Genomic DNA, 27,994 nt, shown 5'->3' with positions numbered 1-27,994 from the left:
ATGTGGATTGGAGGGCATCTTCAGGTAACTTCCTGGGGCTTTCTAGAAATTGACAAGCAACATACCTGGAATCCAGCAGCACACTCTGACAAGGTAAGAAACTGAATTAGCCTTTACTTTTTTTCATTTTGAATGCACAATTAGGCTTTTGGAATGGGATTCAATATGTAGCCTACTATCAACACTTTAAAAAATGCTTTGCACGCACAAGTTGGTATCGAATATGTATCATCATTTCAATTTACATAACAACAGAACACTGTTTATTGCTGTTCTTTAAGCACCACTGGTGATGCTTTTTGGGAATTATTGTTGGACATGAAAGAGTGTAAAGTCAGCAGCAAATCAGTTCCAGGTGATTTTAATTTTGGAAATCTGTTCCAAGGTATTCCCACACATAATAGAGAGATACAGTATCTCTCTATTATGCGTGGGAATACAGATTTCCAAAATTATATTCACTTGGAGCTGATTTGCTGATGTTTTTACAATATTTTACGTCCAACAATAACGTGATCGTATACTAATGTAAGCCAGGTTTGAAATTATTTTGTTTTAGTCAAATATGATATTGTTTGGGCTTGCGGTCATTTTGCAGTCTACAAATTATTTGTAATTATGTGACCATCCGCTGAAGAAAAAATCGGCCCGCGGCTGAATCTAGTTGATGATCCCTGGGTTAGGGGTTAAGGTTAGGGAAAGAGTTAGCTAAAAGGGTTAGGGGAAGGGTTAGCTAACATGCTAAGTATTTGCAAAGTACCTAAAAAGTAGTAAGTAGTGCCAAGTTGCTAAAATGCTAACGTTGTCCGTGATGAGCAAAGAACACGCAACCTTTGGGCTGCTAGACATTCGCGTTATACACCCACCCATCCACCTTGACTATCCATCCTCAATTCATTTTTGCCTTAAGTCACCTTCTGTCTTATGTAACCATGCCAAACACAACATATACTCATTTGAGTGTCCCGGATTTACATTTACTATGTTACGTCTAGTCTGAGACCAGTCAGAGCTTTGTTTTGTCAGGATATCCAATAATAAAAAATACAGCGATTTCACACATGATAGAAAATCACTCCAAAATCCATCTCAATTCCACTGAACTGAAAGAATCTAGACGGTATAGTCTAGGCTAGAATTAAAGTTACTCACAGAAGGTGTGGAATTGGTGTGACAGAAAACTCAGCTGCAAAACATCAACTGAAGATACATCAAATCAGAGTTAGCGCATACCTGGTAATTAATTACCTTTCAGAGCTGACAACGTGTTCTGCTTTTGAACAGAGCTCATAGCAAATCCATTACTGAATTTGGCCAACCGTAAGAAAAGTCATTTCAATTTAACATGCCCCCAGTCAGCATGGAGTTGAATTTAGTTCGCTAACCCCCAGGGTGACTTTTGATTAAAGCAGTGGTGTTCTAAAGTGTAGGTCATTGTCTTGTCATCCACACAGGTAAGTGGAAACCCTGCACTTCACATTTACTATCCAATTGGATAGTGTAGCCTACTTCTGTCAAATGAGTGAATCGAACTCTCATTTAACTGTTGTGATTGCGGTTTAAAGCAGAGCTTGTGACACAGTGGTTGAAGTCAATACAAGTGTTTTTGGAACATATTGATACTCTTGTCTAATCCTTGTCTTGGACTAATGATAATAAGAGTTCTAACTTGATACATAGACATTTCAATTGTGATTTCATTTCTGGTTGGAGATGTTGGCTATGCCATTGCTCAATATCTGGTCTTACCAGGCAACCCAAAGTAATTGACCCCTGTGACCACTGTGTCTGGTGACATCATTGGTGTATCAGATCTTTACTTGATCCCCTCAAAGAAAATAGGTGATTAAGATGATCACCTGTAAAGGATAGTTGAGGTACAGCCTTTTATTGTGTAACAGCTTAGTTATTATGTAATTAGTTAAGGCTACTAGTTTCATTGCAGATTTTATGTCCTATTTCTGTAGTACTTTTTATGTGAAAATGGAAAAAAACATCTCATATAATGATTGATGTTTCATCTTAGGGAGAATAACATTGAACCAACAACAGGCTGAAACCATGTGTTTGATGTATTTGATACCATTCCACTGATTCTGCTCCAACCATTACCTCCCCAATTAAGGTGCCACCAACCTTCTGCGCTGTAAGTCAAACAAGTCCACATCAACCCCCCCCCATCTCACTCTCTCTCCATCTGTTTCTTTCTCTCTCACATGCAAATGTATGCGCTCGCACACACACACCGTCTTCTTTACAGTAGCCTACAGTAGATGATCCATGCATAAAGATTGCAGTTTTGCAATGACAATATCCATTCAGAAATCCATTTCATACTACCACCAGTGGTCCCAGCGCCATGCATTGGTTTAAATGTGTGACCACATACACTCAAACAGACTCACACTGAGCTAACATGACCCTGCAGTGCTAAGCACCACATACTTCATTGCTGTGAACAGCCGAAAGGATCATATACTACCATAAGGTATAATCCCATTTATTTATCTCTGATATCCCACAACACACCACACACACACACACACACACAAATAATCAAGCATACTCTCATCTCCCATCCCTCTCCATGCCTTGGAGCAAAAAAAGAGTTCTTACTCATCTTTCTGTTAACAATGCAACTTAAAAACACTTTGGTGATGGTGTGTGTGGACTTGGGGGCATGGATGTTATCTGATTTGCTGACATGCAACACAGAAAAAAAAGCGAAATTGTCAGTAAACCTCCAAGTACACCAAGGTGAAAACAGACTGTGAGAGGTATTCAACCTTGGAGGATGAATGGAAGTTGATAGATTTTTGTATTTGTTGAAAACAACATGTTTTGATGTCATCAACTGAACGTATTTGCAATGTACACTTCAATGAGAGCGAGAGAGAGAGGCGATAAAGTGTATTGCTCATGTTTAGTACACATATGTAACTGTATCTCTTTCTATTCTGTTCCATTTCAGATGAGGGTGTTTGCAGACATTGAGGACATTGCATTCCATTCAAACATATCTGTGGCGGCGGACATAACAGTAGCCATAGTGTATGCTGTGTTTGGTAAGTGAGCTCTCTCTTCAAAAAGGATTCACTTACAACCCCAGTCAGCCACATCTAAATGACAACTGAGCCGCGCTACTTTTCTTCAAATGTAGGCAGAGAGGAGATGATGAAGCATCTTACTGAACTGTAACATGATGACCAACTCTATCAGTTAGTTCCTTGCTGTGTGCTGTATTCTGCTTCAGCTGAAATGTCCACCAACTCGGCATGATGCCAGACTACACACTGGGACTAAACCTGGGAGTGTGTGTGTGTGCCCACGTGTGTATCTGTTTCAAGTTTTATTAGTCATATGTACAGGAAACACATGGTATACACCGTCCAGCTAAATACTTAATTGCAGGTTCCTGCTCCACAACGCAACAACAATAATAAATAATAAAAGATAAGAATACGAACATAAAGTAAATGGCTCAGTAGAACAGAATAAACATGTTAGCATAAATATAATACAGGAAGGCACAATTTATAGAATAAAATTTACACGTTTTGGGGAAGTGGGGATAAACATGTTAGCATAAATAAAATACAGGAAGGCACAATTTATAGAATAATATTTACACATGTTTTGGGGAAGGGGGGATTGGGGGGCAAGTGTTAAAATTGTGCAGTATCAGTATCTAGCAGGAGTAGGCAGGGTTGCCTTGTCCGTGGTTTTCTAGCCAAATTGAGCTACTTTGAAAATGATTTTGCGGGTGAAGATGTATTTCTTGGGCTATATCGCGGGTTGCGTTTTTAGGGCTATCTCTAAGTTACACCATGGCCGCCATGGCATTTCTCATTGTTTAAAAAAAATCTATTTCACTGTGACCTGCTGCTGCTGCTGACTATCAGGCACTGAGGCAGGCTGTTGCTGAGTGAGTGAGTGAGTGAGTGAGTGAGTGAGTGAGTGAGTGAGTGAGTGAGTGAGTGGTGGGCTGGGGAGGGCCTAAGGGGTGTGTGTGTTGAGAGAGCACTACAGCATGCAGTTTAGTCCACTATTGGCTGAGTCATGTGAGTGAGAGGACACAGAGCAGCACACTCGCACATCGTGACTACTTTTTACCAGTTGTAGGGAGGTTATTTAGATTGTCATTATATAGACGCCTTTTTTTTTGAACACTTTTTCCATAAAACATATTAACACTCTAGAACTGATGCGCATCAAGAAATAACTTGACAAAGCACTGGAAAACGACCTTGGGCACACTTGAGCGCATTAGATACATTTGCTCGGAGGTGGTTTAAACTCCATTCTAATGTCTACTTTGCTTATGGAAAACGGTATCAAGCAAAGTGTTTTACGTATATGCCATTGTAGGCTACTGTAGGCTACCATTTGATACAATAAATATGTTGAAATGACAATATTACTGGAGTCATTGCAAATCAATTTGTGCCACTTGTGTAGCCTACCTGGATCTGGCAAACTGATTTAATAAATAGCCTATAACTTCCGTTTATTGTTGTTGTAGCCTTGTGTTAACATTCAATTATTAATGGCCATGTTTAGTTAATTAAATTGGAAGTTATCCAAGCTCTATCGCAATTGCCGAGCAATTAATAGAACACATTTGTGAGAGTGTGATTTGAAGGAGTCAGGTGCAGGAGGGTAAATCACCGAATACAGAGTTTATTCCGTAGGACACAGTTATGCTGGATAGCGTCAACAGCACAGGATGTAATACAGGCGCACTGGAACACAATACAGGCACACGGGGAGAAATAACCCCTGCAATACAAAGTACGGGTAGCTCAACCGAGCTACACTCATCTTCACATAAAACAATCACCACAAGGACAAGGGGGCAGAAGGAACACTTACACATGGACTAATGAGGGGATATGAACCAGGTGTGTGTAATTGACAAGACAAGACAAATGGAATGATGATATATGGAGCGGCAGTGGCTAGTAAGCCGGTGACGACAAACACCGAAACCTGCCAGAACAAGGAGGGGAGGCAGCCTCGGCGGAAGTCGTGACAGCATTAGATTTATGGTAACAATCAGTCAGATTAGGCTACAGGTAAGAAATAAATAAAAAATAATAACACTGGCTGTTATTGACAAGCATATTCAGTTCATATACACATTGTTAATATTTAATTCGGTGATTGAAATTACGACCCCATCCTCAGTAGCCTCTTCCAGCAGGCTATTGGGAAACACAAGCACTTCTGACCTCGAAATCACCTTGTTATTCATGTTGAATCAATTATTCTGTCAATTTGAACTAAGCAAGCTAAATCGTTCAGTTTACATCTTGCCTACATCTTGCCTAGGCTACTGTAGACTATCTGAAATTAGATGTAGGCCTATCAGGGACTATAGGCTACTATGGCAAAGTTGAATTATAATCATAAACCCAGATTTAATCAGTAGCATATGCCTATTCAAATTACAAATCAATCTTGCAAATATGCCATTTATAACGGTTTGTAGTCTTAACATCTGGCACATAATAACGGCACAATTGCCAGAAAATTGTGCCGGTACCCCCTGTATACAGCCTCACTATTGTTATTTTACTATTGTTATTTTGTTGCTGCTCTTTAATTATTTGTTACTTTTGTTTTCTATATATATTTTTTAGGGTATTCTTTCTTAAAACTGCATTGTTGGTTAAGGGCTTGTAAGTAAGCATTTCACTGTAAGGTCTACACCTGTTGTATTCGGCGCATGTGACAAATAACATTTGATTTGATTTTATCTGAAAATAGCCTAACATTCGTATTTTTTAAGTTCGTCCAAGTATTTCTTGCTCAAAGATTCCGAGATCCTCTGTCCAACTTTCATCACTCAAACTCACCTGTCGGATTGATGTATAATTATGCACATGTGCAAAAGGGATTTATGTACAATTATAAACCAGGTTCGAGCCCTGAACACTGATTTGGCTGAAAGGATCAGACTGTATTCCAGGGGTATGACAAAAAAGTACTTTTTACTGTTATAATTACGTTGGTAACCAGTTTATAATAGCAATAAGACACCCCTGGGGTTTGCGGTATATGGCCAATATCCCACGGCTAACGGCTGTATCCAGACACTCCGCTTTGGGTCATGCTTAAGAACAGCCCTTAGCCGTGATATATTAGCCATATACTATACCCCCTCGTGGCTTATTGCTTAATCATAGCAGTCAAACAAGTTAAATCGACATCCATTGATGGAAAATGATCTGGCAAGTTTAAGGGCGAATAATCTTTTATCTTGAGACATTCAAATTCCTTTATTATGTCATGTCATAGCTTGAAGAAAACTTAATTTAGCTTCTAACAAATGTAGCTTCTTACAAGTTACGTCAATATTCCTTCTTTGACTTGATAACGTTATGGAAAAAGGGTTTATTGTATAAATGTGGCAACCCCTCTCTTGCTGCAGAAAAAAAATGTGGGCTAGTTTTCAGACCTTTTGGGCTGGTTTTGAGTGGTCATTGTCTTTGAAATTTTTGTTAGACCTGGCAACCTCGGGTGGAGGAGGGGTCTTACGGTATGTGTACTGTGAGCGAATGACACGAGGAGCAAAGACTTTTGTAACTAACCCAAGATAGACCACAGCCTGTCATTTCCAATGGGAGCAAATTAATCCTAGTGAGCAGAACAAGCAAAGAGGTGAGCAGAGCCAAGCACGAGCAAGCAAGAGCCTAATAATCAATGCTATCCTAAGAATTGAGTAACAATGTAATTTTTGAATTGACTGAATTTAAATGGAATTGACACGTGTGAAAGGAAAGGTACAATAAGGGAGGTCAAAACAGCAACTCCTCTCCTCTTCCTGTCCTTCCTGTGAGCTGGTTGGCTAATTTGACTCCATCCCTGGAAGGGAAGAGAAAAACAACAAATACAAGCATTACACAATATAACACCATAGAAGGTGAGATTTTGGTAACTAAATACTGCTTGTATAGTGTAGTTAGTGGCATTAATATTGGAACAGTGTGGTAAAGTTGTTCATTCTTGCTGTGTACTCATGGAATTTGTATGTCAGATCAAAATATGAATATGACAGGCAAATATTTAGACAGCAAACGGTTGTTTCAGGGTATTTTTTAACCCAGAAACAACTATACATTTGCCTCATATTAATCTTTTGATCTGAAATAACAATTAGCCTATATGAGTATACTGCAAAAATAACCCACTTTACTTCACCGTCGTAATACTTACCATTGAACTCGGCTTTGAAAAGCAGCTGATGAATTTTAACCTTGACTGCTGCTTTTCTTTGCCGAGGCAGCCTCTTCATGGTTGGCACCAGGCTCATGGCAAAGAGGGTCTCTTCATCCTCCTTCCTGTGAGCATCAGGTTGGGCTGCATCCCTCTCGACGGGTTGGAGGAGCCTCTGCTGAAATGAGGTGAGTGGATCAGGGGGCTGGTACCTCCGATGACGCCTGGTGTGACGTCGTTCCTCTTCGTTTCTCTCCCTGTGTCTCTCCTCGTTTGTCTCCACGGCCACATCCTGTTCAACGAGGTCCTCAGCTGTCACTTCAGTGAAGGTCATAATAATCTCACCGGGTCCCAGATCCAGAGGTGCTTCCTCCATTCCAGCATCTTCCATGGCTGCACCGGTGATAGTCACACGTAGACGTCGTAGAGGGTCTCGCTGCACTGTTGGTGGCGGTGGTCACACTGACGTAGAGCATTGGTGCCCAGGACGTCGATTGCGGTCGACCGGTCAATCACAAACTTCTTTCTAATAGACTGCATAAAAGTTTTCAAAATGTATGCACTAAAAATATATATTTTGGCAATTCACAGCGTTACCATCGAGTCTGCTTAAAAATAATGAGGTCCACAGTTCTGAAGCACCGTATGCTTTGCTTACAGGTTTGCTTCTTTGTCGAATATTACTGCACAGCCAAAATATTAAAAAAACTGCTTGATTGACATAAAATTGGACCAACCCGCTACCATAGCAACCATCTGCAGTTAGTACGTTCACATTTCCATGCTTGCAAGACCTATAACAGACCTGTAACAGAATATTCTTTGTTGTTCCAGTGGTAGTTTTTTTTTACTATGAAGTTGCGGTTACGTTTTTAATATGAGTGCTGGACCAAGCAGAAAGAAACCGAAAATCTACCACTTTCACAGTGAGTGGGAGGAAGATTATTTTTTCACCACAACAAATTCTAAATGTGTGTGTCTGATCTGCCATTCAAACGTAGCTCTTGCTAAGAAGGGAAATATCGAGAGGTATTTCAAAACTGTTCACAAGAAATATGAAAGTGACTTTCCAGCTAAAAGTGAACTACATAAGAGAAAAGTAAAAGTCTCAACTAGCTGCCCAACAATCGATCTTTACAAGGCCCAGCTCAAAATCAAAGGCAGCCACGATTGCATCATTCTGGGTGAGTCGCATACTAGCAAAGCACAAGAATCCGTTCCAGGATTGAGAAATGGTAAAAGAGGCCTTTTTAGAGGCAGCAGAATCATTGCTTAATGATTTCAAAAATAAATCAGAAATAATTTCCGCTATTAAGGATGTTCAGCTATCTGTTACAAGGCGCTGTGAAATGATGGATGAGGATTTGAGGGAGCATCTTAAAAAAATACATAAATGAGTGCGTGTTCTTTTCACTTCAATTTGACGAGTCGACAGACGTCTACACATCTCAGTTGCGCATTTTCATCAGAGTGGTGTTCGAAGATATGACTGCCAAAGAGGAACTGCTCAAAATCATGTAGTTGAAAGGAAAAACTTGAGGGGAGGACATTTTTGTGGCATTCAAGGACTTTATTAATAGCACTCAGTTACCCATTTACAAACTTGTGTCCATACCTACAGATGGAGCACCAGCCATGACTGGCATCATCAATGGGTTTATTGCCCTTTGTAAAAGTGATGATGACGTTCCAGACTTCCTCAATTATCACTGCATAATCCATCAACAGGCCTTGTGTGGTCAAATGCTGAATATGAAAGATGTCATGGATATCGTGCTCAAAATCGTGAATTTGATTCGGGCCAGAAGTCTGCAGAGGCGCCTCTTCAGCTCTCAACTGGAAGAATGTGAAGCTGAACTGTCACGCCCTGACATAGAGTTCACTAGTTGGTTTGGTCAGGGTGTGAATATCTATGTATGTGAATATCTATGTTTTATAGATCTATGTTGGCCGGGTGTGGTTCCCAATCAGAGGCAGCTGTCGATCGTTGTCTCTGATTGGGGATCATACTTAGGCAGCCATTTTGCCTACCTTAGTTGTGGGATCTTGACTCTTGTTTGGCTTTTTTTTTGGGGGGGGGGGGGGGGGTTTGGGGTAGATCAGCTTAATATTGCAGATAGATATTAACTTCCATCAATGTAATTGTCTGCATCACTTCCAATCCCCCATGTTTATATATATATATATATATATATATATATATATATATATATATATATATACATATATACATATATACATACACATACATACACATACATACATATCCTTTAAAAAAATATATATATTCCCCTTTATTACTTTCCAACCCCGCCACCCTTTCCCCATTTGGAGTAAACTAGTGAACAACAACACCTAGGCCTCTACTTCCAGCCCATACCCACTATCTACATTTTATGGACACAGACAATTTTACAGTAATTACATTTTGTTTGTTCTTTCTCCTGAACTTCTTCTACTCTCAACCTCTCCGATCATTTTCATGATGTCCATCCGGTTTGCTTCTATATGCCATATCTTTCTAACTGTGCTCCTTCACAAAAGCTCCCAACCTACAACCCATACACTTATTATGGACACAGCGTGCCTACATTATTAGTTATCTTGTTATTGTTTGTTGTTAGTTGTTATTAGTCCCATCCTTCAATTCCATTCAACACCTCCCATCTATCTTTTAACACCATCCATATAGGATTTCTATTTGCCATATATATTTCAACTGTACTGTGATGTCTTACAAACGTTCTGAACCTTTCTATTCTCATTGTTTCTACAGATTGTGAATTGAAAATAAACATTTTTGCTAATAGTATTATTATGTTATTGATCGATTGACTATGACTTTTCAGATCACCCAGTAGTGCTATCTGCAGGGTTAGCTCCAGGTAAATATTGCAATCCTTTAGCCATTCCTGGACCTGTGTCCAAAAACAAGCTACAAATGGACAGTACCAAAACAAATGATCTAATGATTCTGTCTCTTCGCAGCAACATCTGTAGAGCTGGGAAGATTGTAACCCCCATATAAATAACATTCTATTGGTAGCAAGAATTTTATATAATAATTTAAAAGAAAGATTCTAAGTTTTGAATCCGGTGTCGTTTTGCGTATCAGTTCATAAACACTATGGCATGGGATCGGTACGTCAAAAATCTCTTCCCAACTATTTTGCAATCTATATGGGCGGCTGTCAATCCTTTGGTCCTTAAATGTAACTGATATACCTTTTTATTTATCACAGTTTTCCTTAACCAATTATGTTATTTAATGCAAGGCCGACAGACAAGTTCCTTACTTTCTCCTCCTTCCACTTTCCTCTTCCATTTTTTCGGTAAGGCTGCAATTATTTGGTTGTAATTTTGGGTAGAGCAGACATTTCCACATGTTTTTGTTAGCTGCATGTGCGACATAACTCCACCAGTCCTACCGATGATATCATTTACAAAGATTATACCTTTTTTAAACAGTATATTTGAGTTTAACCACAATATTTGTTGCATTATTTGTTCTGTAGTTTCTGTAGGATTAAATTGAAATTGCAACCAACTTTCTATGGCTTGTTTTAGAAATAGTGATATCTGGGAGATGATTTCCTTTTCAAATAACTGAAAGTGAGTGGTTGTAATCTGAATAAAGGGAAAAAGAGCATTCTTACTAATTTGCTAGAGAACCAGTTCGGAATTAAGTATAACTTTTGTATGACTGAAGCTTTTAGTGATAGGTCTAATGCTTTAATATTTAATCATTTCTGTCCTCCGAATTCATATTCATTATATAAATAGGCCCGTTTAATTTTGTCTGGCTTGCCATGTGTAGCCATTGTGAGCTTCACGTTACGTTGCTTTTGATGTTTTGTCGTGTGTTAACGTCGTTAATAAACATGTATGCATTCCACGCTGCACCTTGGTCCAATCCTGTATTCAACGAACGTGACAGAAGATCCCACCACCAACGGACCAAGCAGCGTGGCCAGGAAAAGCAAAAAGCCTGGACATGGGAGAAGATACTGGAAGGAAAAGGATCATGGACGTGGGAAGAGATCCAGGATGGTATGGATCGCCTTCCTTGGGAGCAAACAGAGGCAGCGAGGGAGAAAAGACGGCGAAACGACGAAGGAGACCCGAGAGGCAACCCCAAGAAAATGTTGAGGGGGGGTACACAGGGTGGTCGACGAAGCAGCAGGAGGCCATGAAAGGGCTGACTGTGGAGGAGGAGGCCGCTATTGTAGAGGTCCTCCACGACCTGCGGATCAGCAGTATAAGAGAGGAGTCCACCACATTACGGGGCTGATAGAAAGGATAGAGCAGGAGAGCTCCCTTCATAAGGAGGCGCTGCAGGAGGCCCTTAGGGAGAAGGAATTAGTGGATGCACGGAGAGAGGAGCTGGTCAGGCAACAGAAGGAGCGTGTGTTCATTGAGGAACCAAGTTATGCGGAGATACGCACTGTGTCGCCAGTGCGCCTTCACAGCCCAGTGCGTCCTGTGCCAGCGCCCCGCACGTGCCGTGCAAAAGTGGGCATCCAGCCAGGACGGGTTGTGCCAGCTTTACACTCCAGACCTCCAGTACGCCTCCACGGTCCAGTATATCCTGCTCCAGTTCTACGCACTGTGTCACCAGTGCGCCTCCCAAGCCTGGTACGCCCGTACCTGCTCCTCGCACCTAACCAGTGGTGCGTGTATCCAGTCCGGTACAGCCCGTACCTGCTCCCCGCACCAACCAGTGGTGCGTGTTGCCAGCCCGGTATGCCCCGTACCTACTTCCCGCTCCAAACCAGTGGTGCGTGTATCCAGTCCGGTACGGCCCGTACCTGCTCCCCGCACCAAACTAGTGGTGCGTGTCGCCAGCCCAGTACGCCTCCACAGTCCCGTACTTGCTCCCCGCACCAAACCAGTGGTGCATGTCTCCAGCCTGGTACGGCCCGTACCTGCTCCTCGCACCAAACCAGGGGTGTGGGTATCCAGTCCGGTACAGCCCGTACCTGCTCCCCGCACCAAACCAGTGGTGCGGGTCGCCAGCCCAGTACGCCCCGTACCTGCTCCCCGCACCAAACTAGTGGTGCGTGTATCCAGTCCGGTACGGCCCGTACCTGCTCCTCGCACCAACCCAGTGGTGCGTGTCGCCAGCCCGGTACGCCCCGTGCCTGCTCCTCGCACCAAACCAGTGGTGCGTGTCTCCAGTCCGGCACGGCCCGAACCTGCTCCTCGCACCAGACCAGTGGTGCGTGTTCCCAGTCCGGCGCAGCCCGTTCCTGCTCCTCGCACCAGACCAGTGGTGCGTGTTCCCAGCCCGGTGCAGCCCATGCCTGTTCCTCGCACCAGACCAGTGGTGCGTGTCCCCAGCCCGGTACGGCTGGTGCCAGAGCAGTCCGCTCTACCGGTGCCCAGTCCAGCTCCCGTCAGCTGCTCCACTCCAGTGCCAGAGCAGTCTGCTCCACCGGTGCCTAGTCCAGCTCCGGTCAGCTGCTCCACTCCAGTGCCAGAGCAGTCCGCTCCACCGGTGCCCAGTCCAGCTCCGGTCAGCTGCTCCACTCCAGTGCCAGAGCAGTCCGCTCCACCGGGGTCCAGTTCAGCTCCGGTCAGTGGCTCCACTCCAGTGCCAGAGCAGTCCGCTCTACCGGTGCCTAGTCCAGCCCCGGTCAGCTGCTCCAGTCCAGGGCCAGAGCAGTCCTCTCCACCGGGGTCCAGTTCAGCTCCGGTCAGCGGCTCCACTTCAGAACCAGACGTCAACCCCTCTCCAGGGTCGGGGCCTCCCACACCAGGGTCCAGACAGGGCTTGGTGCATCGCGGGGGGATTGCCGGTCCAGGCCCAGACGTCGGCCCGTCTCCAGGGTCGGGGCCTCCCACACCATTTGTCCAGACAGGGCTTGGAGCATCGTGGGAGGACTGAGAGGGGAAGCATCGCGCCGAGGTCCAGACCGGACCAGGGGTGCAACGGCAGTAAGGGAGAGGACGTCATGCCCGGAGCCGGAGCCGCCACCAAGGCTAGATGAGCCACCCGGACCCTCCCCTGTTAAGTTAGGTTTTGCGGCCGGAGTCCGCACCTTTGGGGGGGGGGGGGGGGGGGGTACTGTCACGCCCTGACATAGAGTTCACTAGTTGGTTTGGTCAGGGTGTGAATATCTATGTATGTGAATATCTATGTTTTATAGATCTATGTTGGCCAGGTGTGGTTCCCAATCAGAGGCAGCTGTCGATCGTTGTCTCTGATTGGGGATCATACTTAGGCAGCCAGTTTGTCTACCTTAGTTGTGGGATCTTGACTCTTGTTTGGCTTGTTTGTGTGTAGCCATTGTGAGCTTCACGTTACGTTGCTTATGTTGTTTTTTCGTGTGTTAACGTCGTTAATAAACATGTATGCATTCCACACTGCACCTTGGTCCAATCCTGTATTCAACGAACGTGACATGAACACACAGACCTCTTGCAACACACGGATGTAAGGTGGCTTAGTAGAGGTAAATTCCTGCAGAGATTTAGGGATCTGTTATTTGAAATCAAGGAGTTTCTGGCCTCAAAAGATTCCGAATACGAGCAGTTGGAAGACAAAGTGTGGCTGTTAGATTTAGCTTTTTTGACTGACGTAACTGTTTGGCTGAATGAGCTCAATTTAGAGCTGCAAGTAAAAGACACAATTATTGTTGAAATGATTAGCTCTGTGACAGCTTAAAAAAAAAAAAAAATTGCTGTCTTCACAATTGCAGTGACATGAACTGAGGAATTTCAAAACTATGATGTCAGAGCTCGAAAGTCAGGGAAAAGCACCTGCACTTTGTGACTGTGGTCGATACGTTGAACAGGTGAACAACATTTGACCGAAGCGTTCAAGACTTTGCGATCCTGGAACCTGTGCTTTCCGTTTGGCGTGGAAGTTGATGTTGATGAAATTGCAAGAATAATTGCATCATTGTTTCACATGGAGACATCAGCCGTCGAGAGTGAAATTTTGACTCTGCAAAGCGACCTCCAAATCAAATCGAGTGCATCGGGCGAACACTTTTGGAACCTTATCGTGGAGGAAAAATATCCAAACATGAGAAAAGTTGCCATGTACTTGACAGCATTTTTTGGATCTACCTACCTTTGCGAGTCAGCATTTTCAGACATGAAGATGATCAAGTCAAAATACCGGTCCACTCTAACAGATGATCACCTGGACACCTGCTTGAGGCTAGCAAACAGTAGCTACAACCCAGACTATGCAAAGCTTGCTGACAGCATGCAGTGCAAATCATCCAATCAATAAGGTGAAATGTTATTTAATATTGGCGGGGGGAGGGGGTGGAAAAAGTAGATCCTATGTAACTAAAGTCTGGAAACCCCTGATGTAGAGGGTCTGGCTGTAAAATTGCCATTTGTTGCCGTAGGCACAATAAATGGATCCAGAAAATAAAGAATGTGGCAGAAGTGCCAAGGCTGCTGACCTGAAGCTGCTGACCCAGACCTCTTCTTCTCTTTCTCTGCCCTTCTCTCTCTCGCTATCTGATACCTGTCCCCAAGTCCTCTCCACTTCCTTCTACAGTCATCTTTTACATAGTCATGAACATGATAAGCCAAACCATCACCTAGCATAACTACAGTTCTAGCTAACATGGACATGTCACCTACTGTACACACAGACACACACACAGTTATCTGACCAAATGATCAGGGGTAGTATCTACCATAATTTCTATTACTATTTCTCTCACACACACACACTCTAGCATACACACTCACATTCTCGCATACACACTCACACTCTCTCACACAAACACATACAGTTATTTGGCCAAATTATCAGTGGTAGTAACTAGCATAATTTATATTACTATTTCTTGGTATTTGGTATTTTGGTATTTTATTAGGATCCCCATTAGCTGTTGTGAAAGCAGCAGCTACTCTTCCTGGGGTCCACACAAAACATGAAATATGACATAATACAGAACATTAATAGATAAGAACAGCTCAAGGACAGAATTACATCAATTTTAAAAAAGGCACACGTAGCCTACATATCAATACATACACACAAACTATCTAGGTCAAATAGGGCAGAGGCATTGTGCCGCGAGGTGTTCCTTTATGTTTTTTTAAACCAGGTTTGTTGTTGATTAATTTGAGCAATATGAGATGGAAGGGAGTTCCATGCAATAATGGCTCTATATAATACTGTATACTTTCTTGAATTTGTTCTGGATTTGGGGACTGTGAAAAGACCCCTGGTGGCATGTCTGGTGGGGTAAGTGTGTGTGTCAGAGCTGTGTGTAAATTGACTATGCAAACAATTAGGAATTTTGAACACATGAATGTTTCTTATAAAAAGAAGAAGTGATGCAGTCAGTCTTTCCTCAACTCTTAGCCAAGAGAGACTGGCATGCATAATATTTATATTAGCCCTCTGATTACAATGAAGAGCAAGACATGCCGCTCTGTTCTGGGCCAGCAGCAGCTTAACTAGGTCTTTGTCGAATATTACTGCACAGCCAAAATATTTAAAAAACTACTTGATTGACATAAAATTGTACCAACTAGGTCTTTCCTTGTAGCACTGGACCACACGACTGGACAATAATCAAGATAACACAAAACTAGTGCCTGCAGGACTTGCTTTTTGGAGTGTGGTGTCAAAAAAGCAGAGCATCTAATTTATCTCTCTCACACTCACTCTCACACACATACGCACGCACGCACACACAAATAACCAAGTGTACTCTCATCTCCCATCCCTCTCCATGCCAATGACGCTGTCGGTGTGATCAAGGCTATATACCTGTCTGGACTGCAACAAACCGAGAGAAGCTACTTAGCTAAGATAGGTAATGCCTCGATCACACCGACAGCATCATTGCATTTTGGTACACCAGAAGTACATTCATTTCCAATGGAATGCTGCATTTTCCTTGCAGCATTGCGTTGCAGAGGCAAATCAATGTACTTCTGGTGTACCAAAACGCAATTAAGCTGTCGGTGTGATCGAGGCGTGAGGTGCAGAGCAGGTGGTAAGTCCAGTTCAAGTATTCAGCAGTCTGATGGCTTGTAGATAGAAACGGACTCTGATGCCTCGATCACACCGACTGCGTCATTGCACAAAATGGTACGCAGCATCATCTGGATATGTGTGCAACCAAAGTTCAACATTCACATTCTGCTACCATTTCTGTCAAGCAATGTACGCATGCAGTTTGATGCAAGCATTCGATAAATCCAAGGTATGCACCACGCAAAATGCACTGCACACGCACTGCAACTGCCTCTGCAATGCAATGCTGCAAGGCAATTGCAGTGTTCTATTGGAAATTAATATAGTTCTGGTGTACCAAAACGCAATGACACTGTCGGTGTGATCGAGGCATGAGCCTGTTGGTATCAGACCTCATGCTCCGATAACGTCTGCCCGACAATAAGGGAGTGAACAGCTTGTGGCTGGGGTGTGTGTTTCGAGTAGATGTCATGGATGGGTGGGAGCACAGTCCCAATGACGAACTGGGCCGTCTTCACCACCTGCTGGAGGGACTGAGCAATTCCCGTACCAGGCCGTGATCAGTCAGGACGCTCTCGATGGTGCAGCGGTAGTATTTGGAGAGGACCCTGGGTGGCATGCCAAATTTCTTCAACCGCCTTAGGAAGTAGAGGCACTGTTACGCCTGTTGTGTGTATTCCCAAATATATTTATACAGTAAATGCACAGGTGCGTAAGCATTCTCTATCTGTCTTATGTAAGCCTACACATGAGCACACACACACATATACACACACACACACACACACACACAGTCTTGTACAACTAACCTTGTGGGGACACATAATTCAGTCCAATTCAAAATCCTATTTTCCCTAACCTTAACCCCAAAACCTAACCTTAACCCCAAAACCTAACCTTAACCCTAGCTCCTAACCCTAAAACTAACCCTAGCTCCAAACCCTAACTCTAATTCTAACCCTAACACTAACACTAATTCTAACCTAAATAGCATTTGACCTTGTGGGGACTAACAAAATGTCTGGTCCCCAAAAGTATAGTTTAACACGTTCACACACACACACACACACACACACACACACACACACACACACACACACACACACACACACACACACACAACCATTCAAAAGTTTGGGGTCACTTAGAAATGTCCTTGTTTTCCATGAAAACATACATGAAATGAGTTTGAATAGGAAATATAGCAAAATGCATAGGAAATGTAGTCATTGACAAGGTTAGAAATAATGATTTTTAATAGAATTAATAATTGTGTCCTTCAAACTTTGCTTTCGTCAAAGAATCCTCCATTTGCAGCAATTACAGCCTTGCAGACCTTTGGCATTCTAGCTGTCAATTTGTTGAGGTAATCTGAAGAGATTTCACCCCATGCTTCCTGAAGCACCTCCTACAAGTTGGATTGGCTTGATGGGCACTTCTTACGTAGCATACGGTCAAGCTGCTCCCACAACAGCTCAATAGGGTTGAGATCCGGTGACTGTGCTGGCCACTCCATTATAGATAGAATACCAGCTGACTGCTTCTTCCCTAAATAGTAATTGCATAGTTTGGAGCTGTGCTTTCAGTCATTGTCCTGTTGTAGGAGGAAATTGGCTCCAATCAAGCGCCGTCCACAGGGTATGGCATGTAATTGCAAAATGGAGTGATAGCCTTCCTTCTTCAAGATCCCTTTTACCCTGTACAAATCTCCCACTTTAGCACCACCAAAGCACCCCCAGACCATCACATTGCCTCAACCATGCTTGACAGATGGCATCAAGCACTCCTCCAGCATCTTTTCATTTGGTCTGCATCTCACAAATGTTCTTCTTTGTGATCCGAACACTCCAAACTTTGATTTGTCTGTCCATAACACTTTTTTCCAATCTTCCTCTGTCCAGTGTCTGTGTTCTTTTGCCCATCTTTTATTTCTATTGGCCAGTCTGAGATATGGCTTTTTCTTTGCAACTCTGACTAGAAGGTCAGCATCCCGGTGTCGCCTCTTCACTGTTGATGTTGAGACTGGTGTTTTGCGGGTACTATTTAATGAAGCTGCCAGTTGAGGACCTGTGAGGCGTCTGTTTCTCAAACTAGGCACTCTAATGTATTTGTCCTCTTGCTCAGTTGTGCACCGGGGCCTCCCAATCCTCTTTCTATTCTGGTTAGAGCCAGTTTGCACTGTTCTGTGAAGGGAGTAGTACACAGCGTTGTACGAGATCTTCAGTTTCTTGGCAATTTCTCACATGGAATAGCCTTAATTTCTCAAAACAAGACTGATGAGTTTCAGAAGAAAGTTATTTGTTTCTGGCCATTTTGATTCTGTAATCGAACCCACAATTGCTGATGCTCCAGATACTCAACTAGTCTCAAGAAAGCCAGTTTTATTGCTTCTTCAATCAGCACAACAGTTTTCAGCTGTACTAACATAATTGCAAAAGGGTTTTCTAATGATCAATTAGCCTTTTAAAATGATAAACTTGGATTAGCAAACACAATGTGGCATTGGAACACAGGACTGATGGTTGCTGATAATGGGCCTCTGTATGCCTATGTAGATATTCCATTAAAAATCAGCCGTTTCCAGCTACAATAGCCATTTATAACATTAACAATGTCTACACGGTATTTCTCAAGCTGTCTGGGAATTAGGGTGGGATAGTGCAGGGACTATGTGAGCAGGTGTTAACATAAACCCAGAGAAATTGATTTCAAAGCTATGCTGTCAAGGGATATATAATGTGGCAGCTGTGATATTACACCACTTTCCAGTTCAAAGGAAATGTTTTTTGTATTATCTACTTTTGTTTTTTGTAGTATCTACTGGCCAATATTTTAATGATACAATATTTCCTTTGTGTCATTATAAATTCATTTGGAGAATTTGGAAGGTCGTAAAGGAGACATCGGTGTTCAATGATGTTTGTGATACTAATATTATTGATATTGCAACCCTGTCTTCATCTCTTTGTTGCTTCTCCGATATTGACAACAAAAAGAATGAGGGCATCTTTTGACGATTGATTTAGATTAGAAGATGGGAAAATCAATTAAGTGAATTTCTATAGAATGATTGAATGATATGTATAATAAAAAAATGTAAGATGTACTTTCTTTGTCCTTCTATACTGAACAAAAATATATATGTAAAGTGTTGGTCCCTTGTTTCATGAGCTGAAATAATAGATCCCAGAAATGTTCCATACGCACAAAAAACGTATTTCTCTCAAATTCTGTGTACAAATTTGTTTACATCCCTGTTAGTGAGCATTTCTCCTTTGCCAAGATAATCCATCCACCTGACAGGTGTGGCATATCAAGAAGCTGATTAAACAGCATGATCATTACACAGGTGCACCTTGTGCTGGGTACAATAAAAGGCCACTCTAAAATGCAGTTTTGTCACACAACACAATGCCACAGATGTCTCAAGTTTTGAGGGAGCGTGCAATTGGCATGCTGAATGCAGGAATTTCTCTACCATAAACCACCTCCAACAGCGTTTTAGAGAATTTGGCAGTACGTCCAACCGGCCATCACGTGAAACCACGCCAGCCCAGGACCTCCACATCCGGTTTCTTCACCTGCGGGATCGCCTGAGACCAGACACCTGGACAGCTAATGAAGCTGTGGGTTTGCATAACTGAAGGATTTCTGCACAAACTGTCAGAAACCGTCTCAGGGAAGCTCATCTGCGTGCTCGTCATCCTCACCAGGGTCTTGATCTGACCGCAGTTCAGCGTCGTAACCGATTTCAGTGGGCAAATGCTCACCTTCACTTACTGGCATGCTGGAGAAGTGTGCTCTTTATGGATGAATCCCGGTTTCAACTGTACTGGGCAGATGGCAGACAGCGTGTATGGCGTCGTGTGGGCGAGCGGTTTGCTGTTGTGAACAGAGTTCCCCATGGTGGCGGTGGGGTTATGGTATGGGCATGCATGAGCTATGGACAATGAACACAATTACAATTTACCAAGGGCAATTTTAATGCACAAGATCCTGAGGCCCATTGTTGTGCCATTCCTCCGCCGCCATCACCTCATGTTTCAGCATGATAATGCACGGCCCCATGTCGCAAGGATCTGTAAACAATTCCTGTAAGCTGAAAATCTCCCAGTTCTTCCATGTCCTGCATACTCACCAGACATGCCACCCATTGAGCATGTTTGGGATGTACTTGATCAACGTATATGACAGTGTGTTCCAGTTCCCGCCAATATCCAGCAACTTTGCACTGCCATTGAAGAGCAGTGGGACAACATTCCACAGGCCACAATCAACAGCCTGATCAACTCTATGCAAAGGAGATGTCGCGCTGCATGAGGCAAATGGTGGTCACACCAGATACTGACTGGTTTTCTGATCCACGCCTCTACCTTTTTTTAAAGGTATCTGTGACCAACAGATGCATATCTGTATTCCCAGTCATGTGAAATCCATAGATTAGGGCCTAATGAATTTATTTAAATTGACTGATTTTCCTTATATGAACAGTAACTCAGTAAAATCTTAGAAATTGTTGCATGTTGTGTTTATATTTTTGTTCAGTGTAGATTTATGGAGTGTCCTTGTTCATTTGTTACATCAATGTGTAATTACGCTTCATTGATAGGACAAGTCTATAACATATTCATTGTCTCTGAACACTGCCCTTAATAGTCCTTCTGGACCCAGTCCCATTGGGACATCATGTATTTCGAACATGTTCCTTAACTGTACTGATTACAGGCATGGACATAGAATTACTAGAACGGACATACCCCCCAGACCACCGCCAGTTGACAGTACATCCATGCCCGTTCTAGTATTTCTATTTCTGCATATTTATATACCCCTCCAGTTGTTGTCCTGAGGAATGTCTGTCTCTGTGGTAATTCTCACAGCAGGGTACTGAGTGGTGTCTCTTTGTCTCTGTCTCTGGTCTGCAGGTGTGTGCTCTCTGTTTGGCAACAGCACGCTGCTCTACGTCTCCTACAAGAAGAAGCACCTGCTCAAACCAGCTGAGTTTTTCATTATCAACCTGGCCATCAGCGACATGGGTCTGACCCTGTCCCTCTACCCCATGGCCATCACCTCCAGCATCTACCACAAGTACTGTACACCCATGTTTACACCACAGAGCCAAGCCTAGCAAATATCTACCACAGGAACTGTACAAACCTTCAAATAATAGTGAAATAAGGTAGTACCCAGGTCTGGCACTGTTTCCTATTTACAGTGCCAAGCCAAGCTGCACTGTGCTGAGTCTGACCTGGTTACTCATCCACTGGATGCTCCTGGAAAGGATAATGTGAAAATGACATTTTCAGGCCAGCACAGTGCAGTTCGGTTCAGCAGAATAGTATGAAAGACCCCATACAGACTTGCCAAGCCACAGTAACAGCCCATTGGAAAGGAAAGGAAATGCTTCACATCACATGTGATTGGCTCCTGTACTTCACAGACACACTATTAAAAAATCCTGTTTTTTAGGGTAACTTACTGGCAGCCAGTTGCCTATAAATGACTGTAAATAAAGGTACAGTAAGTTAACGTAAAAACAACAAGATTTTGTATTTTTTACAGTGAAGAGAAGGAGGAAACGGTAGTGTTTTGACTGAAGGTTTTGATGTCTAACGCTGGCCGTATGCCACCACACTGTGTAAAGGCAGATTAGTAAAGGTGTTGGGTTTGGATTAAAAACGATCCTCTCCAATTGTCATGGTTCAATTAGCTTTCTGGTTTGGTCGTGTGGTGACAGGTCCTGCTTTATACTGTACATTGAATGGTCAGTGTGTTCTCTCACTCTCTCTTTCTTGCTCTCTTTTTCTCACTCTCTCCCTCTACTCCCTATCTGACCCCTCCCTCTCTCTCTCTCTCTCCCTATCTGACCCCCCTACCCCCTCTCAGGTGGCTGTTTGGGAAACCGGTGTGTTTGATCTACGCGTTCTGCAGCGTGTTGTTTGGGATCTGCAGTCTGACCACTCTCACCATGTTGAGCATGGTGTGTTTTGTGAAAGTATGTTATCCTCTCTATGGTAAGTCATCAAAGAGCCTGGCCCTAGTCTTGCCCATGGAATTGACAGAGGATTAGTGAAAGTCGACACTAAGTGGTTGACTGTTGATTTATTGATGGGGCGAAATCGAAAGTTCAAAGGAACTAGATAATCAAAAGAACTAGATAATTCCTCAGCGACCGAACAAACATCAGCCACTGCTTTGATGGCTGACAAGTCCACTTGCGACTGACTAGCCAACATTCAATTAGTATGGCTTGTGATGTTGGTAAAAATTGTGCCATCCAGCTTTAGATTCAGCGTTGTCCGCTGAGAATTAATATTTTTTGGGAAATGGTACTGAAAAATGGAATCTGCATACGATACTTGGATATTTTAGCCGGAGGCACGCTCAACCAACTTAAACAAATTAGCTATTCATTTATTCTTTCATTGCTGTTCTTTTAAAATGTGGCCTAGTACATAATGGGCCAGTTATCCATGTATTTAGTATGTGCACCATAACATACCCAGGGCTGGAAATTGAGAAAATCACTCTGGGAGCATTCAAAACAGTTCTGAAAAATGTGTACCTGTCAAAATATTCCCCTATGACATTTTCACTTTGAGAAATCCCCCCCTGTACTTATCAGAATCTCTAATGATGACCATGCTATCCTATTAAAACGGACTGTCCGTCTCCCCATCCATCTCTCCATCCATCCATCTCCCCATCCATCCATCCTTCCCACCACCCATCCTTGTCCCCATCCATCCATCTCTCCATCCTCCATCTCCATCCTTCCTTCCTTCCCCATCTTTCTCTCATCCATCCATCCTTCCTTCCATCCTTCCATCCATCCATCCATCCATCCATCCATCCATCCATCCATCCATCCATCCATCCATCCATTCATCTCCCCCATCCATCCTTCCCATCCATCTCCCCATCCATCCCCCTTCCACCCCCCCATCTCTCTATCTATCCATCCATCAATCAATCCATCCATCCATCCATTCAGGTAACCAGTTCAACCCGGGGCATGGCCGTCTTCTGATAGCCTGTGCGTGGGTCTGGGCCCTTGTGTTCGCCTTCTCCCCTCTGGCCCACTGGGGTGAGTACGGTCCAGAGCCATATGGCACAGCCTGCTGCATCAACTGGCGCCTGTCCAACCTGCAGCACGTGGCCCGCTCCTACACGATGGCGCTCTTTATCTTGTGTTACATCGTGCCTTTGTGCATCATCGTGGTGTCCTACGCGGGCATCCTGATGACGGTTCGAGCCTCCCGTAAGGCCATGGAACATCACGAGGCCCGGCCGGCCAAGATGAGCAACATCCAGGCTGTTATTGTGAAGGTGAGCACTGAGTCTCACAGGGGTACTGTAAAGCATGTTGTGACAACTGTTGATTTTAAAAAGGGATAAATATATTTGATTGGTTGATTATTGAATTTCGGAAGAAAAATTCAATTGCGTATTGTATAGTCACTACTAAGGCCACTTCACATAATAGGAGGTTTGTATAGGTTAATGTCATGAACAGGATGCTCAGAGCTTGCCTGGTTACCCAAACTCCTTGCTCCGGCCAAACGCTACGCCACGCCCACGGACATTAGTTTCTTCTCTGGATTTGAGTACTTCCCCGACGAGTTCTAGAACGCAACCACATTATAACCGTTCTGATTGGTCCCAGAAACCGATGGGTTGGGCCAGAGCCAGAACACACATAGGTAAAGCGGCATTTTGAGAATTCTTTGATACTGATTGGTTAGAGATGATCCAATCGCTGATGACTTTGTTTTGTACAACACCACAAACGACTTCAACGATGGCAGTCTCAGACTGAAGTATACAGCGAACATAGAGCAGCGGAAAAATTCAGTTTGAGTCGTCAGGCAAGCTCAGTGCAGGAAATGGTTTAGGATTATTCAATACTTCGCTTTATGTAGTCCTCCCCTTTTGCTCTCTTTCCCCCTTTCTCATTCCCTCTCTCTTTCACGCTCTCTCCTTTATTGCTGTGTCCCTGTATAATCACTCCCATAGGAGCTTTATTAAAGCACTCATCCTCTCCCAGTCCTGTACAGTACAGTATGTGCCGTGAATGCAACACACACACACCTCTTCCTGCTACCAGCCCAGCTCCAGGGGGGATGGCTCCCCTCCCCACTCACACCTGGGATTGATGCAAATCTTATTATCAGGAAACCCACTCTGGTTGGGGACTCTTCTCTGAGGCGTGATTCCAACGCCATCCGCCATATTAAAAAAAGAGGGTCAAGGGGTCAGAATTAAACAAATTTAGAGGAGCGAAGCGACGGGTGAAATATTTTTTTATATCAAAAGCTTCGCCTCAGAGACAGATGACTCTCTGTAAAGCTCAGCTCCATCTCTCTCTCCATTTCTCTCGCTCTCTCTCTCCCTGAGGTTGGAAGTGACCTCAATAAATCCACTAGTGATGGGAGCTTTTCATTAGAGGGATTTGGCTACAGTTATACAGGAATACATTATGATGGATGTGGAGTCGGGTGCCTGCTGCACCCGCAGCTTAGTGGTCATCATCAGCCACAGTCTTCCTTGCTATAAATTTGGCCCGTGATCCATATGAGAACGCTTCACCTATACCTTTTTACTCTCTTCATCCAATCAATGGCAGTCAGATAGGGTGTGATGTCCCTCGCTCTAACCTTGATGTTAAAAGAATCTCAATGGCCTGTTTAAATCGTTCAATCCTCGGGAGTCAGTCAGTTGTGTATGGAGTACCGAGTGCACTAAAAAGCCATCTGCCAATAGATCTTCTTAAACTGTTATACAGTGGGGGAAAAAAGTATTTAGTCAGCCACCAATTGTGCAAGTTCTCCCACTTAAAAAGATGAGAGAGGCCTGTATTTTTCATCATAGGTACACGTCAACTATGACAGACAAAATGAGGGAAAAAAAACCCAGAAATTCACATTGTAGGATTTTTAATGAATTTATTTGCAAATTATGGTGGAAAATAAGTATTTGGTCAATAACAAAAGTTTCTCAATACTTTGTTATACAGTAATCCCTCGTTTATCGCGGGGGTTACGTTCCGAAAATGACCCGCGATAAGTGAAATCCGCGAAATAGAAAACTTTTTTTTTTTTTACAATTAGCAACTATTACATGTATACAAATACAGTGACTCACGTGTAGGCCGTTTCGTCGACATTATGGGTTTAGAAGATGTTCGAAATTACAAGATAATTTGGCCAACTTAATGTAAATTTGCCAAGCTGTTTTATGTACGTACACATAACTGCACGAGACGACAAAATGATAGCACAATTCGTAGCATGTTTTGATACAAGAAGCGGGAGTGAGTTTTTAGCGAATCAGAATGCAGAGCACAATGCACCAAAAAAAAAAAAAAAATGCATTATGAAAATCCGCGAAATAGCGAATCCGCGATAAGTGAACCGCGAAGTGGCGAGGGATCACTGTATACCCTTTGTTGGCAATGACACAGGTCAAACGTTTTCTGTAAGTCTTCACAAGGTTTTCATACACTGTTGCTGGTATTTTGGCCCATTCCTCCATGCAGATCTCCTCTAGAGCAGTGATGTTTTGGGGCTGTCGCTGGGCAACACGGACTTTCAACTCCCTCCAAAGATTTTCTATGGGGTTGAGATCTGGAGACTGGCTAGGCCACTCCAGGACCTTGAAATGCTTCTTACGAAGCCACTCCTTCGTTGCCCGGGCGGTGTGTTTGGGATCATTGTCATGCTGAAAGACCCAGCCACGTTTCATCTTCAATGCCCTTGCTGATGGAAGGAGGTTTTCACTCAAAATCTCACGATACATGGCCCCATTCATTCTTTCCTTTACACGGATCAGTCGTCCTGGTCCCTTTGCAGAAAAACAGCCCCAAAGCATGATGTTTCCACCCTCATGCTTCACAGTAGGTATGGTGTTCTTTGGATGCAACTCAGCATTCTTTGTCCTCCAAACACGACGAGTTGAGTTTTTACCAAAAAGTTATATTTTGGTTTCATCTGACCATATGACATTCTCCCAATGCTCTTCTGGATCATCCAAATGCACTCTAGCAAACTTCAGACGGGCCTGGACATGTACTGGCTTAAGCAGGGGGACACGTCTGGCACTGCAGGATTTGAGTCACTGGCGGCGTAGTGTGTTACTGATGGTAGGCTTTGTTACTTTGGTCCCAGCTCTCTGCAGGTCATTCACTAGGTCCCCCCGTGTGGTTCTGGGATTTTTGCTCACCGTTCTTGTGATCATTTTGACCCCACGGGGTGAGATCTTGCGTGGAGCCCCAGATCGAGGGAGATTATCAGTGGTCTTGTATGTCTTCCATTTCCTAATAATTGCTCCCACAGTTGATTTCTTCAAACCAAGCTGCTTACCTATTGCAGATTCAGTCTTCCCAGCCTGGTGCAGGTCTACAATTTTGTTTCTGGTGTCCTTTGACAGCTCTTTGGTCTTGGCCATAGTGGAGTTTGGAGTGTGACTGTTTGAGGTTGTAGACAGGTGTCTTTTATACTGATAACAAGTTCAAACAGGTGCCATTAATACAGGTAACGAGTGGAGGACAGAGGAGCCTCTTAAAGAAGAAGTTACAGGTCTGTGAGAGCCAGAAATCTTGCTTGTTTGTAGGTGACCAAATACTTATTTTCCACCATAATTTGCAAATAAGTTCATTAAAAATCCTACAATGTGATTTTCTGGATTTTTTTTTCTCAATTTGTCTGTCATAGTTGACGTGTACCTATGATGAAAATTACAGGCCTCTCTCATCTTTTTAAGTGGGAGAACTTGCACAATTGGTGGCTGACTAAATACTTTTTTTCCCCACTGTATAACATTTGCTCTCTCGCTCTCTCTCTTTCCTTCCCCCTTTTTCTGTCCTATTGTTTCTTTTTCTCCTCCAGCTGAGTGTTGCTGTCTGTGTCGGTTTCTTCACAGCGTGGAGCCCTTATGCCGTGGTGTCGATGTGGGCAGCATTTGGACACATGGAGAACATCCCACCGTTGGCATTCGCCATACCAGCAATGTTTGCCAAGTCCTCCACCATCTACAACCCCATCATCTACCTGCTGCTCAGGCCCAACTTCCGCAGGGTGATGTACCGGGATCTGGTGAGCTTTCGCAGGGCCTGTCTGAAGGGCTGCCTGTGCTCCTGCTCCCAAGGCGCTGTGGGGAAGTGCCGCTCCGGCTCTGTGGTCCAGGTCAGCCTCCGGTCACTCCGCAGACCACCAGGATACGACCAGTCCTGTTCCACCACCTCATCCGCCAACCAAGCCCTCGCCGGGAACAGAGGTTGCAGCAGCGCCTGCGAGAAGTGCAGCGACGCCTTCGAGTGCTTCAGACACTGCCCCAGAGATTGCCATGGTGGCACCAACCCCCCCAGCTCCTCAGTCAACACTAATGCACCTCAGGATCAGCTCTCAACAGATCCCCAGCTGCAGCCACTGACGCAGAAACCGACACGGAAGCAGAGGCAGAAGCATAAAAAACCGGAGGCCTGTCACAAGAAGTCCCTGCGAGCCACCATGCGCGGCAAAAGGACCTCGGAGATCGTCAACCTTCAGATGAACTTGGAGATGGTGCCGGGACACGCTAAAGTTGCCTGGCCCTAGAATGTTTTATATGCATTCTCTGGTTTTATATTTTTTCCATCTCTGATATACACTACCGGTCAAACATTTTAGAACACCTACTCATTTATTTTTGCTATTTTCTACATTGTAGAATAATAGTGAAAACATCAAAACTATGAAATAACACATGGAATCATGTAGTAACCAAAAAAATGTTAAACAGATCAAAATATATTTTATGTTTGAGATTCTTCAAATAGCC

General features: G+C 43.6%; 1 protein-coding gene across 1 annotated transcript; it reads left to right on the top strand.

Moving 5' to 3' along the window:
• LOC311146999 (opsin-5-like) lies at nt 1–27,771 on the top strand (the record flags this gene model as incomplete). Its single annotated transcript, XM_084183595.1, has 6 exons — nt 1–93; nt 2,972–3,065; nt 21,103–21,265; nt 22,064–22,191; nt 23,172–23,506; nt 27,064–27,771. The coding sequence occupies 6 exons, from the start codon at nt 1–3 to the stop codon at nt 27,769–27,771; spliced, it is 1,521 nt and encodes a 506-aa protein (XP_084039721.1).
• Between the last annotated feature and the right edge of the window lie 223 nt (nt 27,772–27,994).

The sequence above is a fragment of the Coregonus lavaretus genome (genome assembly GCF_964263955.1).
Source record: "Coregonus lavaretus genome assembly, chromosome: 19".
NCBI classification, from domain to species: Eukaryota; Metazoa; Chordata; class Actinopteri; order Salmoniformes; family Salmonidae; genus Coregonus; species Coregonus lavaretus.
The sequence above is the reverse complement of the archived record's forward strand: the minus strand, read 5'-3'. Positions and strand labels throughout refer to the sequence as shown.